At 41.8% G+C, this 12,085-nt stretch overlaps 1 protein-coding gene across 4 annotated transcripts in view; it reads left to right on the top strand.

Annotated features, from left to right (window-relative positions):
- Nucleotides 1-12,085, top strand: part of RAD23B (RAD23 homolog B, nucleotide excision repair protein) — a 48,046-nt gene that overhangs the window by 29,039 nt on the left and 6,922 nt on the right. For 3 of the 4 annotated variants that reach the window (XM_053297371.1, XM_053297373.1, XM_053297374.1), the window contains exons 3-7: nt 1,782-1,861; nt 3,292-3,566; nt 4,735-4,790; nt 8,094-8,221; nt 11,043-11,184. In XM_053297371.1, coding sequence (XP_053153346.1) covers nt 1,782-1,861; nt 3,292-3,566; nt 4,735-4,790; nt 8,094-8,221; nt 11,043-11,184 — 681 coding nt within the window. The remainder of the gene's footprint in view (nt 1-1,781; nt 1,862-3,291; nt 3,567-4,734; nt 4,791-8,093; nt 8,222-11,042; nt 11,185-12,085) is intronic. The other variant, XM_053297372.1, reaches the window with a different exon arrangement.

The raw sequence follows: 12,085 nt of genomic DNA, 5'->3' as shown, positions 1-12,085 counted from the left end.
AGCACGCTCTTTGGCTCTTCTCTTCTCTTCTCCTTGCAGGGCTCCAAGTCATTACTTTCTCTTATCTCATGCTTCTTGAGAGGAACAGCTAACCTGACTCCTCTTTCGGTACTTCATTCCCAACTTGGATCTTCTCCGGGTGCTTAGGGCACTCACAGTGCCACCCTCTGAGGCATTGAGTTTGGTCCCTCTGAGGATCTGGTCTTCGAGACCCTGTTCTTCGTAGCCATCTCTCGGGGCAGAGAGAGTCAAAGTTGGGGGCACTGTCAGCCCACAGTTTTCACCTTTTTTGCTGAGATCATGATTCTCGGCTTGGGTTCTACTGTCCTTCTCAGAGTCAGTCCGATGTAAATTGACCCCAGGACATCGTCTTCCTTCCTTCTGCCAGGACTCAGACCATCATCAGAGAGAGCCCCTATGGCTCAGTTGGACGTCCGGTGCGCCTTGCATTCCTATGTCCACCATTCCAAGGTGCTTTGGGATCTGTTGCCCTGTTCATTTCGTTTCTCCTCTCACAATCTAGGTGGAAGTGTCTGTTCTTCCTTGGCAGCCTGGTTTAGGCCTGTTTTCATATTGCTTCCGAGTCTCAGGTTCTCTGGCAGGGTTTTCTGGCTCTTCCTACGTGTAGCGCTACTTCTCCGCCACCTGTCGCTGCTCCGTTCCCTTGACGGACATTCTGATTTCACCTCTTGGTGTTCCTCTACCTCCTTCCTTCACCACTTAAGCCGCCATCCTTCACCTCGGCTCTAAGCTACCTTCGGTTGAGAGGTACTGTAGCTAGTAGTTGACATCCATTCCCACCCCGCGTTGGAGGGTTACTGCTTGGCCATGTCCCATACTGATGAGCTCCAGCCAGGGGAAAAAGGAACATTGGGTCTTACCTGTGAAGCGTTCTTTTTCCCTGGAGCTGGAGCTCATCAGGCCCTCCCTGGATGCCTTTTGCCTTGATACAGCAGTGCGGGTGTATATTTGAGTGGTAAGTCTCTTTGGCAGGGGCAGTCTCCGGGGTTATGGTGCCCTTCTGGAGTTAGCTGTCTGCCAGTTATCTTGTTGTTGTCTGATGTTTTTTCTTTCTACAAGTTTTCTTTTCACAGCAAAGCCTCACTGATAAACATCTCGCTATTCACGTCAGTCCCGGAACTGGGGTTGGCGCCCTCCGGTGGGAGGAAATACAGTTAATTGATTTCTGGCCGGTCTTGAGCATGCACAGTTGATCATACACATACTGATGAGCTCCAGCTCCAGGGAAAAAGAACCCTTCACAGGTAAGACCCAATGTTCCTTTCTCTGAAGATTCTGGATAACTGATTCCCGTGTTAGGAACATAAGAATCTGCCATATACTGAGTCAGACCATTGGTCCATCTTGCTCAGTATTGTCTACCCAGACAGGCAGTGGCTTCTCCAAGGTTGCAGGCAGGAGTCTCTCTCAGCCCTCTCTTGAAGATGCCAGGGAGGGAACTTGGAACCTTCTGCATGTGGATGCTCTTCCCACAGTGGCTCCATCCCCTAAGGAGAATTCTCAGACATGTAGTCTCCCATTCATATGCAATCAGGGTGGACCCTGCTTGGCAAAGGGGGCAAGTCATGCTTGCTACCATAAGACCAGCTGGTCTTCTCCTTGTTATAGGTGCCATGTGTTAAGCTTTGAAGTAGCTGCTGCATGGTTCTAGGTTGGTTGCCCCCTGATAAGTAGTCAACATACTACTTATCACATTCATGTGATGATATTAAATGCTAAGGAAAGCTAATGTCATATGAAATGCCTGTCTAATTTTCTAGGTAAAATTCTTAATGATGATACTGCTCTTAAAGAATACAAAATTGATGAAAAGAACTTTGTGGTGGTTATGGTGACAAAAGTAAGTTATTGTTCATAACTTTTACCCTGAGGTTTTCTGGGTATTGTAAAACTAACAAAGTATTTGTAATATCAAAATGTAAAGCATATTAAAACTTGTAATGTATGCTGTAGCTCAGGTGTTTGAAAATTTGCTTATTTGTGGAATGCATGCAGTAGTAGTAATGAATACCTTCATTAAAGTGCAGAAACAGCTAAACTTTGCTAGACTGTTTAATCCAGAAGCTATATATTTTCCTTTCTCTCACCGAACCTCTTAGCCCCTGCTGTTAGTATTACAGCCCGTTGACTTACTGTTAAGCATGATTTTCAATATTTCAAACATATTGGAGGCCTTGCTCCACTTCATATGAAACTGGAGTGGATGGCCGTTTGACAAAACTGAAAACTGTGCATCCTCGGGGCATATTCAATACACTTATATCTGGCTGAGTGGCAAAACAGTTACCTGATTTTATGTGAGAAGTGTCAAAAAAGCTGTAATGAAGTGAAAATTGATCGGACTGCAATAGAGCTCTGACTGCACAGCCAGCTCTGATGTGCATTGAACTTGCTGCATTACTAGCAACCGTCTTTCATCACTTGTCCCTTGTGGCTTGCCCAAGGCCATCAAGTGAGTGCATACATTGCTAGAAATTGAATCCAGGGCCAGATCTTGGTGTGACTGCATTAATTGTGTGTATCTGGATAGCTGGCAGTTCATCATGTTTTGGATGAAGAGGGTTCTGCTGATGGTGTTGCAACTAAAAAGCTGAAAGAGCAAAAACATCTGATCGCTGACAGGTGTTTAGCTTATTGTAGCAAACTACCCAAGGAGGCATAGGATTCCCTGAAACTCAGTTTGAAAACAAAGATTCTGTTAACAGCTTAATTGCATTTATGTGATCATGTTTTGAACTGCATTGGTTAGAATAGAATAATTGCGTGACAGGTTACTCTAAAAAGGTTGAGAAAACTAATCTGTCAGTGGAGCATGCAGTGATACCAAATAACACACACCTGTGTGATGGTATTCTGGTCATAGAGTGAACATGCTTTTATACATGTCTATTGAATTGTTCACCTTCATGTTGCAGTCGCCACATAGTGGCAGTTCTGAAGAATTCCACATAGTTATGTGGTAAACCTTTTTGTGGGAAGGTTTACCACAGCTTCCTCCATGCTACTGTAAATCTTCTCTTTGAACGTCTTGCTCAGTCAGAAAGAAAATTGCCCCAAGTGCATGGCAGGCTATTGCATGTGAAAAGTGAATAACAATCAGCAGCCAAGTGGTGCCACTTTCAAGCAGCATATGTATGGTAGCTATACCTTCAAGATGAGCCTTGAGTGAAGTGTATAAAAGAACTGATCACTGGAACCCATAATTAGATTATAATAAAAGTCAAGGATGATTTGAGAATTTGACTCACTGGGCCTCTTTGATTTTTTCAGCCCAAAGCAGCAGCTACTCCAGCTCCATCCCCAGCTGCAACACAGCAGTCCAGTGCTACTACCACAACTGTTAGTTCTTCTACGATAGCTGCTGCAGCCCCCACACCAGCACCTGTCTCAGCCCCTGCTCCAGTTTCAGCTCCTGCACCAGTTGCTCCAACACCAGCTGCAGTGGCTTGTGAACCTGCGCCAGTAAGTGCCCCTGTAGAAGAAGAGAAACCAGCAGAGAAGCCAGTAGAAACACCAGCTGCCACAAGCCCAACCTCTACAGATAGGTATGGCTGATGGAAACCAGTTTTTCTCTTCCTCCTTACAACTTAGACTAAATCTGGGTTTGAGACTGCTGCTGCACACTGCATACAAAGAGACCTATATAATAAAGGCCAATACAACCATTTTAATGCAGAGTACCAGTAAATTGTATTTACCTCACAAAAGCTTTTTTACTCTTTCCTGAAAATTCACTTCCGACTAGTATACTGCATTGTACAAGTTCAATTTGTGTACGCTTGTAGAGATGGGAGCTGTTGGCCATCATCTGGAGCTTTTAACACACAGGATTGTCTCCAGAGAACCCTTCTGTGGGCTTCTTTCTGCTCACACTTTGGATACAACCCATTAATGGTTGGGAACCTGCAACGTTTCTTGCTCAAGATGTTTCTGAAATAGGCTTTAATCAAATGTATTGATGCAGAGTTTCTCAGCACTTCTCAGTCTATTTTGTTAAGTTCATGTTCTGGTTGTATAAAATACGCAACTGTATAAATTTACTTATTTATTACATTTCCGAACCACCCTATCCAAAGGCTCTGGGTGATGTGCAACATTGTCATTGTTTATTCAGTTGAATTGTTTGTTCAACATGTCAAATTGACATGTGAATAAAAATATTTAATTTTTTTCTAGAAAATGGTCAAATGGGTTGTTGATTGATTTGGGACTGTGACTCTTGCTCAGTCAGTTTCAGTAAACAGTGAAGTAGAGTCTGTTTAAGTGAATGTGACCCTTGGTCAGAAGTCGATAGAACCAGACTACTGAATGTGTGAGTTGCATCAGTCTGCATCTCATCTTCATATCCCTGGCTGAACTCTCATTGTGAGCAATTGAACTCATTTAAAAAACAAACCAGTTTCTGCTTGCCTCATAGACTGCATGAACAAGGGGAAGAATTTCTGGACAACTTCTATAAGCAGTATTCTAATTGGGTAAAGCAAAAGGGTTAGATTGTAAGCCTACAGAAAAGATATATGTGTGTGAGTGTGTACGTGCCTAGGAACTTTATAACCAATATGTATAGAAAAACGGAAATAAGTAATACTGTGCTTCTTGAATGCAGACTTTATAATACAGTCACTACCCTGGAAGCCACATTCTAATTAGCTAAATGTGCATGATCTTCTTTCAGGGAAAGGACATCTATTGATTATTTGTGTTTTGTTGCAGTACAACAGGTGATACTTCACGATCAAATCTCTTTGAAGATGCTACTAGTGCACTTGGTAGGTGGCTTTCTGTTTGTTTGAGTGGATATCCTAGAATACTAGAGCAAAGATAATTGCTTACGTTCCCCTACTCTTGCAGCTGCAGAACTGAGTGTTTTATAAGTCAACAAGTGGACATTTTAAGATAGCATGAGGGCATGGTCTGAGGGTGCATGCTATAGCTACCTTGCTCAAACTAAGCTTGTTGGAGTTGGCCGGTGCGTGGATGGGGACACACCTGGGAACCTCACACTTGCTGTCTTGAATTCCACCATGGAAGAAGAAAGGTGGAATGTAAAAGTAACAAGTAATACATACAGCTATAAGTGAATAATATGGCAATTGTTTGAGCTAGCCTACAGAAATGTGTCTGCTCTTCAACTGCAACATACTCTTCTTGTACCTCTTCTTTGTTTCTCTAGCTTGCCTTTTGGTTGTAGCTGGGGTACAAGGGTGAGGGAGAATCAATGCAAATAATCTCTGAGCTCTTCATCAAGGGCAGAAAAGTGCTCTTGAATTTCAACTCTGTTCATGATGTGCTAGCTTACCCAAATTTTTTAATGATTTGGGAACGACAGCCTTGAGTCTCATGGCCCAAAGCAGCAAATCCTCTGTTTTAAATCTTGAGCTATAATTGAGCAGTCACATATTCTCGCCACTACTGTTCAGTAGCTAAAGGAAATCCCCGTTGACTTTCCTTTCAGTAATTCATATTGAAGTTCATGCTGTGTGAATGGAGACTGATGTGATGCCTTGTGAAATTGGCAATAGTTTAATTTCTTGAGAAATTTGCATTGTGTTACGAGTGTTAAATATTTTAATTGGGCCACTTGGGTTGTGTATGAATTATGAAATGCCCATTTAACTGCTCCTTAGGTTTCATCCAATTTTTCCTCTAGGTTTATTACTGAAGCTTTAAATAGGAAGATTTTTTCAGTCTGGTTTCCTTTAGGGTGTTCTGTGCATTGGCTTAAACCACATCTGATTGGTATGGCCACAGTGAAGAAGGCTAATAAAAGATACTTTAAAAAGAACCCCCAGTAAACATCTTAGTGAAACAGCTCCAGATGGCACATTTTTTGCTTCACATCTAGGTGTTTGGAGAACAATATTGTTGCATGTTAACTGTTTCTGCTGCAAATGCCTTTAATGACCATATAATATGGGCTTTTGTTCTAGAAACGTGAATGCTGAACAAAACAACCTGGTACTGTTAAATGTACAATGATAGCTGGCATAGTTAATTAAGGATTGTTTTCTGGGTGGTGTGGGTCAGTGTTTTAAAATCTGAGCTGTGATTTGAAATTTTGTCTCTGCCTTGGTCTCTCGCTAGATGGCTTTAGAAAAGCTACTTCCTTTTACCCTCAGCTCCCCATTTGCAATATGGGCAGTGTTCCCTCTAAGATGGATTCCCAGATGTTGTTGACTGCAACTCCCATCATCCCCAAGCAAAAGCCATTGCAGCTTGGGATTCTGGGAGTTGTAGTCAACATCTAAGAATCCCTCTCCACACTGAATATGGGGATGATGATGCTTATCTTACAGGATTGTTGTAAGGATCACATCAAGATAATATATGTGAAGTGCTTTAAACACTCAGTGGCATTAATGGTGGTGATCATTCAATAACAGATGTTGAATAAAATTACATTGCTTCTTCAGCACCTTCCAAATCCAGCATGGGAACAGAGACAAAACCCTGCCCATTTTTCATATTATCTTTTGCCAGAATCACTTGCTGATGGCAAGCACATTTGTGAACCTCTAGTCAAGAACTGTAGCTATAAATATCATCTGGCCCAAGAAAGAGATACTTTTCACATTGATCCAAAACTGCGTTCTTTGTCACCTCTGCCAAAGTTCTTCAGATGTGCTGTCAGAAAACAGGTGTTCAGGTCTGAAGGCTGTCAAATAAGTTCTGTTTGTCTTCTCTGCAATGTCTTGGTTTTCCTTCAGTCCTCATCTTGTGCTGTACCATTGTTTGTCAGTTGCATGCCTCTCTGGTTGGTTTTCTGCATTTTAATGTACTTGTTTCTGTTTCTTTGGCTTGTTAAAGCTTAACCTCATTGTAAATTTTACATTTGGTTTGCGAGTATGCTGGTTTTATTTTATTTTTTCATTTGGCAAGTGTTTCACTTCTTAAAGAAGTCCTTCTGCTTATAACCTGCTTTTCCTAATCAGTGGTATACATTTATTTGAGCTTTTAGTACAGTTTATCTTTAAAAAGTATATCCCACCTTTCAGATTAAAAACCTCACAAGGCAGCAAATAGTAATCCATTGAACAATAAATATAAAAATGCAATAAAATATGCCTTTGAAAAACAGGTGTAGGGATGGAGCAGTTAGTGACAAAATAACATTGCGTCTGAACATTTTATCACATTGTATTCCTATATCTGTACTCAAGGGAAATTGCCAGACAGATTAAACTCTATATCTCACTGTGCTCAACTAATTATATGTATGGAACAGCCAATTTGTAACTTGTGATCCACATGAAGAAACTGAACAATATATATTTTTTAAAAAAATCATTGGGTATGCCTGTGCACGAGGTGGTCCATAGACATGCCCATTCCTCCTCGTCAGCTCTTGCTAGAATATAGGTAGTCCAGGAAGAGGCGGCAACTGAAGCTGAGTGACTTGGGCATGGGTGGCGTTCATTAGGGTTGGGTGACTAGGGAATGGGTACAGAGTTGCTAGGGAGAGGGAATGGGGAGGATTGGTGGGCAGCAGTGATGGAATGTAATGATGGAGAGCTGTGGGGTCACGATTCAGCCATTTGAGAATTTCTATATTAGTTGTTAAACGCTGCTAATGGCGACAAAAGCTTAAGAGAACTGTAAAATCTGTTAGAGGTGAGGGTTGGTTAGGAGTTGCTCCTGTTTGTTGAAACCTGTCTGCCATTGATCTACAGGTATAGACAGTGTAGTGGAGCTGACCGCCCCCAGCAATTAATAGCGGCTAGCCTTGTTTACACTTGACCTGCACAGCTATTTGTATTAATTGGCAGCAGTTTGACTTTTCAAATTTTTAATCTAGGAAACCAATTTCCAGCCTTGCACATCAAGTGGCTTTAAGCAGAAATTATTATAGTTGTTAATAAGAATTCTTTTAATTAATATACTGAGTGTCACAACTGTATTTAGCAACCTGGAATGGGAGAGCATATTGTTTTTTTAATCAGGATCCTGAGTGCTATGAATGATAGAAGCTGCTTTGTTCTCATTTCCTCTTGATTAACTATACTGTGTTCAGACATCTCTCTTTTTATCTGCACATTGTTTCATCTCACCCGGTGCTGCTGTGGTCTTCCTAGTTACAGGTCAGTCCTATGAAAATATGGTGACTGAGATCATGTCAATGGGTTATGAGAGAGAGCAAGTAATTGCTGCATTGAGAGCCAGCTTCAACAATCCTGACAGAGCGGTGGAATATCTTCTAATGGTGAGCATATGCTCCACTTTCCTGGTTTACTTGACTGTCTTTCACCCATTGGGTTTTTCTGAATGTGGCTTTCTCCTTAAGAGAAGGGGAAGCATGAGGCTTGGAAGTTAAAGCCTTGTTTCAGCAACACACTTTAGGAACACTCTGTAATGAGTTGAAGCCTTTCCCCCCACTTGAAGACTTTTGAATAGGAAGATTCTAGAATAAGAGCCACTTCACACAGGGTTTTCCGACATAGATCTCCATTTATGAAAAACATACACACTGTCATTTCTGAAGTGCAGTGTATTTCTTTTGCCACAGTTATTCAGCTCAGGAAGCTATGTGCACTGCTCATGTCTGTAGGAGAAATTGTGTGAAGCTAAACCCTAAATGCAACATCTAAGTCTGGCACTGAAAAATGTCTGAGTAGTATTTATTACATAAAACTGTTGGGCTAGGCTCTTTCATCCTGTATGGAGACCACTTGTGTGCTAGTGTTAAAATAGCTGCCTTAGTAGTAGCCATGGTAAGATAGCTACTTTGTTAAATTAACAGCCACAATTTGAGCCTGTTCGTGGCTGTCCTAGATATTTAAATATCATATCCCATGTTTTGTTTGGAATACTGTTTCATTCTTGGTTCCAGAGCAAGAATAGAATTGACAGGTGAAAGCTTAACAATACTGACTTGCCTAAGATCTTGAACAGGCTCACTAACATACAGTTATGACTCTGTGCATTGCATTATTTGTATATAGGCGTTTTCATGGAGAACATGGCAACATGGACTCTTCAGGAAGAGTATGCAAGTCAGAGTCAGCTGCTCAGCCTGCCCCCTCTTTTAGTCTTGGACTCCAGCAGCTTCTGCCTGTTTGTTTTCTAGTCTGTTCAGTCACGAGGTTGAGAAATTTGGATAGCTGAGATCTTCGATATCTGTAGAATTACCATGTTTGTGGACACTAGCTACATTTCCTGTGTTGCTGTACCATGGCTTTGCAGTTTTCTGTACACAAATCAGTTGTGGCTTGGGACAGTGAGTAGCATCATTCGGCTCCCTGTAATTTGCTGTTAGCTGCTTAAATTCTTTTGACACAAGAATTCTTAAATTCTTTTGACACAACATGGGTTGGACCTTGTACTCCTCCTTCATGGCTTCTGCCTTGATGTGTCTTTGGTTATTATTTTTCTGGCAACGCTGGTGTGAGGGTAACATTTTCAAATTAAGTGAAAGGTGCTTAAAACATGAAAATGTGTCTCATCCTTGTTTGTCTACAGTGTGCTTGAATCCAAAGAGCTACTTGAGGTGCCCCCCAAAAGCTTGTGCATGCCCACCAGGATTTATTTTATTTTATTTGTCACATTTATAGACCTCCCCATCTAAAGGCTCATTTGTTGCTGAGAAGAGGCTCATGTGCTTCTTACTGCTGCTTTCGCTCCCACTCACTCATGGGTGGGTGGGGCTTCCTCACATGGTGCCTTGCAGTCTGGACTTTGGTGGTGGTGGTGGTGGCAGCAGCGGCTGTTGCTGCTGTGATCTGTGTGTAAGGGTAGGAAGGGAGCCTCGTATGCATGGGGGAGGGGCATGAAGGGAGAGAGAGAGGAGTCATGGTGGAAGTGGGTGAGTGGCTGCTCTTTGGAAAGGGGGTAGGTGGATTCCTTCAGCTCTGCTGCATGGCATTCCGAGCCATAAATGTGACTTTCTAATTAAAGTCCCTCCGGCACAACACACTGATTCCAGGTTTTCTTGAGTTGGCCAATCTCTCCAAGTAAAACCCCTGGACCCAGCACTTAAGTATCATAACGAATGATACTTTCTTCTGGGGGCAGAGTATCCAGTAGATTTCCTGTTTTTTAAAAAGAGGCAGGGCATATATACCTGTTACATAATCTCAATGAATCACTGGTTATGTAATTAGTAAATACTATGTAATTAGTTATGTAATTAGTAAATTACATATATGTAATTAGTAAATACATCTGCTTATTAGAGAGATTGGTTTAATTAATTTAATTAACTAATTTTTTCTATCCCGCTCTTCCTCCAAGGAGCCCAGAGTGGTGTGCTACATACTTAGGTTTCTCCTCACAACAACCCTGTGAAGTAGGTTAGGCTGAGAAATAATATTTTTGTGTATGCCTGTTGATTTATAAAGAGTGAGCCCAATTAATGTGTTGAACACTGAGCTATTTAATTTTATTTCTCTAGCCTTCTCTGACTAGACATGAAATTATTCAGCAGCTGAGATTTCCAAAACCACTAGTTACATACATATTTACTAACTTTTTAAAAAACTACATTTATTTCCCATTCTTTCAAAGGGCTCAAAGCAGTGTACATGGTTATGTTTATCCTCACAACAACCTTGTGAGGTAGGTTAGGATGAGAAATAAGTGACTGGCCCAGAGTCACCAAGAGAGTTTAATTGAACAGGGAATTGAACTCAGATCTCCCCAATCCTAGTCCAACACTGCAATCTCTTTAAAAGTCTGCATGTATGTATTCATCACTCTTGCACTTTTAAAAGAAAAGTATTTGTTCTAGTACAGAATATCTGCTACACAATATTACACATGTCCTTAAAGCTCTGTGGCAAAGACACTGGGGAGGGGAGGGGAAGGAGTGCAAGGTGATGAGTTGCATGTTCAAACCTTTTCCCCAGGCCCACTTCAACCTTGCTATGCCCCGGTCTGCATTCACATATGAATGTCACCATTCACCAGATTCCAGACACTTGCTGAAACGCCTATGTTCTGGTGTTTCCCAGCAGCATTTGGTACTGTGTGCACTGCTAAGTAAACTTTAAAGACGAGTTAACCTGAATGCTTTGTGCTCATTTCAGGGTATCCCTGGCGACCGAGAGAGTCAAGGTATGACTGATCCTCCTCAGGCAGCTAGTACTGGTGCTTCTCCATCCTCAGCAGTGGCAGCAGCGGCAGCAACTACAACTACTACTACTACAACTACAACTAGCTCTACAGGAGGTAAAGTAGTAATGTTTCAGAAGGCCTTTCTCTACCATCCAGCTTGAGTAATTTCTTTCACTTTATTGCAGCTTACTAAATTTCTGGCTCGTAAAGTCAAAAGTATCCACTCAATCCCTCTGAAATTGTACACACATCAGCTAGGGGACAAGAGAGACCACTTCTCCAAATTTGGTGCAAATCCATTAATATAGCAGTACAAACCTTTACCTCCTAAAAAAAGGAATCTAAGTGTTGGCCATGATTTTTCACCACAGATAATGTATATTTTAAAATGTTTGTCTTTCCAGCATTCTCCAAAAATTTGGGTACCTTTTTGCTGGTTTGAAAAGCATCAGTCCTAGTGATTTTTGAGTAATCACTGTTCGAAATCCTCATAATAGGGAAAATAATTAAGGGAAAGTTAGCTAAGAGCATAACTGATTCTGCCCACTGAGCATTCTGAAGCCAAAGTTGGGAGAGGCAAGTCCTGGCAATTTTCTAGCAAGTGACTTCATGGGTCAACCATTGCTCCCCCTCCCTTTTCTGGGTATTTATTTTCTCACCCTGCGCTTTTTCTCTCACCCCCACCAAAGGGAGAAAGCAGAGGTCCTCAGCAAAGCTTGGAGTAAATTACTAGAAAGTCAACTGATTCCACTGGAACTTACTTCTGAGTAAACACACAGGAATCAGGACCAGCAGAGCTCCTAGGCAAGAATGTGGGCTCTGTTTTTTCCCCTTCCTCCCAGCCCCTCAGCAAAGCATAGAAGTGGGGAACCTCATTTGTTTCTTTGGGGCTTACTTCTGAGTATAATATTGGGCCAAGGACCCCATGCTAGGAAGTTCTGAAGAAGGAACCTCAGATCCTAAAAATCATTCCCACCCAATACCAAGAAACCATCATTCCAGTATAGACTCTTCT

The sequence above is a fragment of the Hemicordylus capensis genome, chromosome 2 (genome assembly GCF_027244095.1).
Source record: "Hemicordylus capensis ecotype Gifberg chromosome 2, rHemCap1.1.pri, whole genome shotgun sequence".
NCBI lineage: Eukaryota > Metazoa > Chordata > Lepidosauria > Squamata > Cordylidae > Hemicordylus > Hemicordylus capensis.
This window is presented reverse-complemented; position numbering and strand designations above follow the sequence as displayed.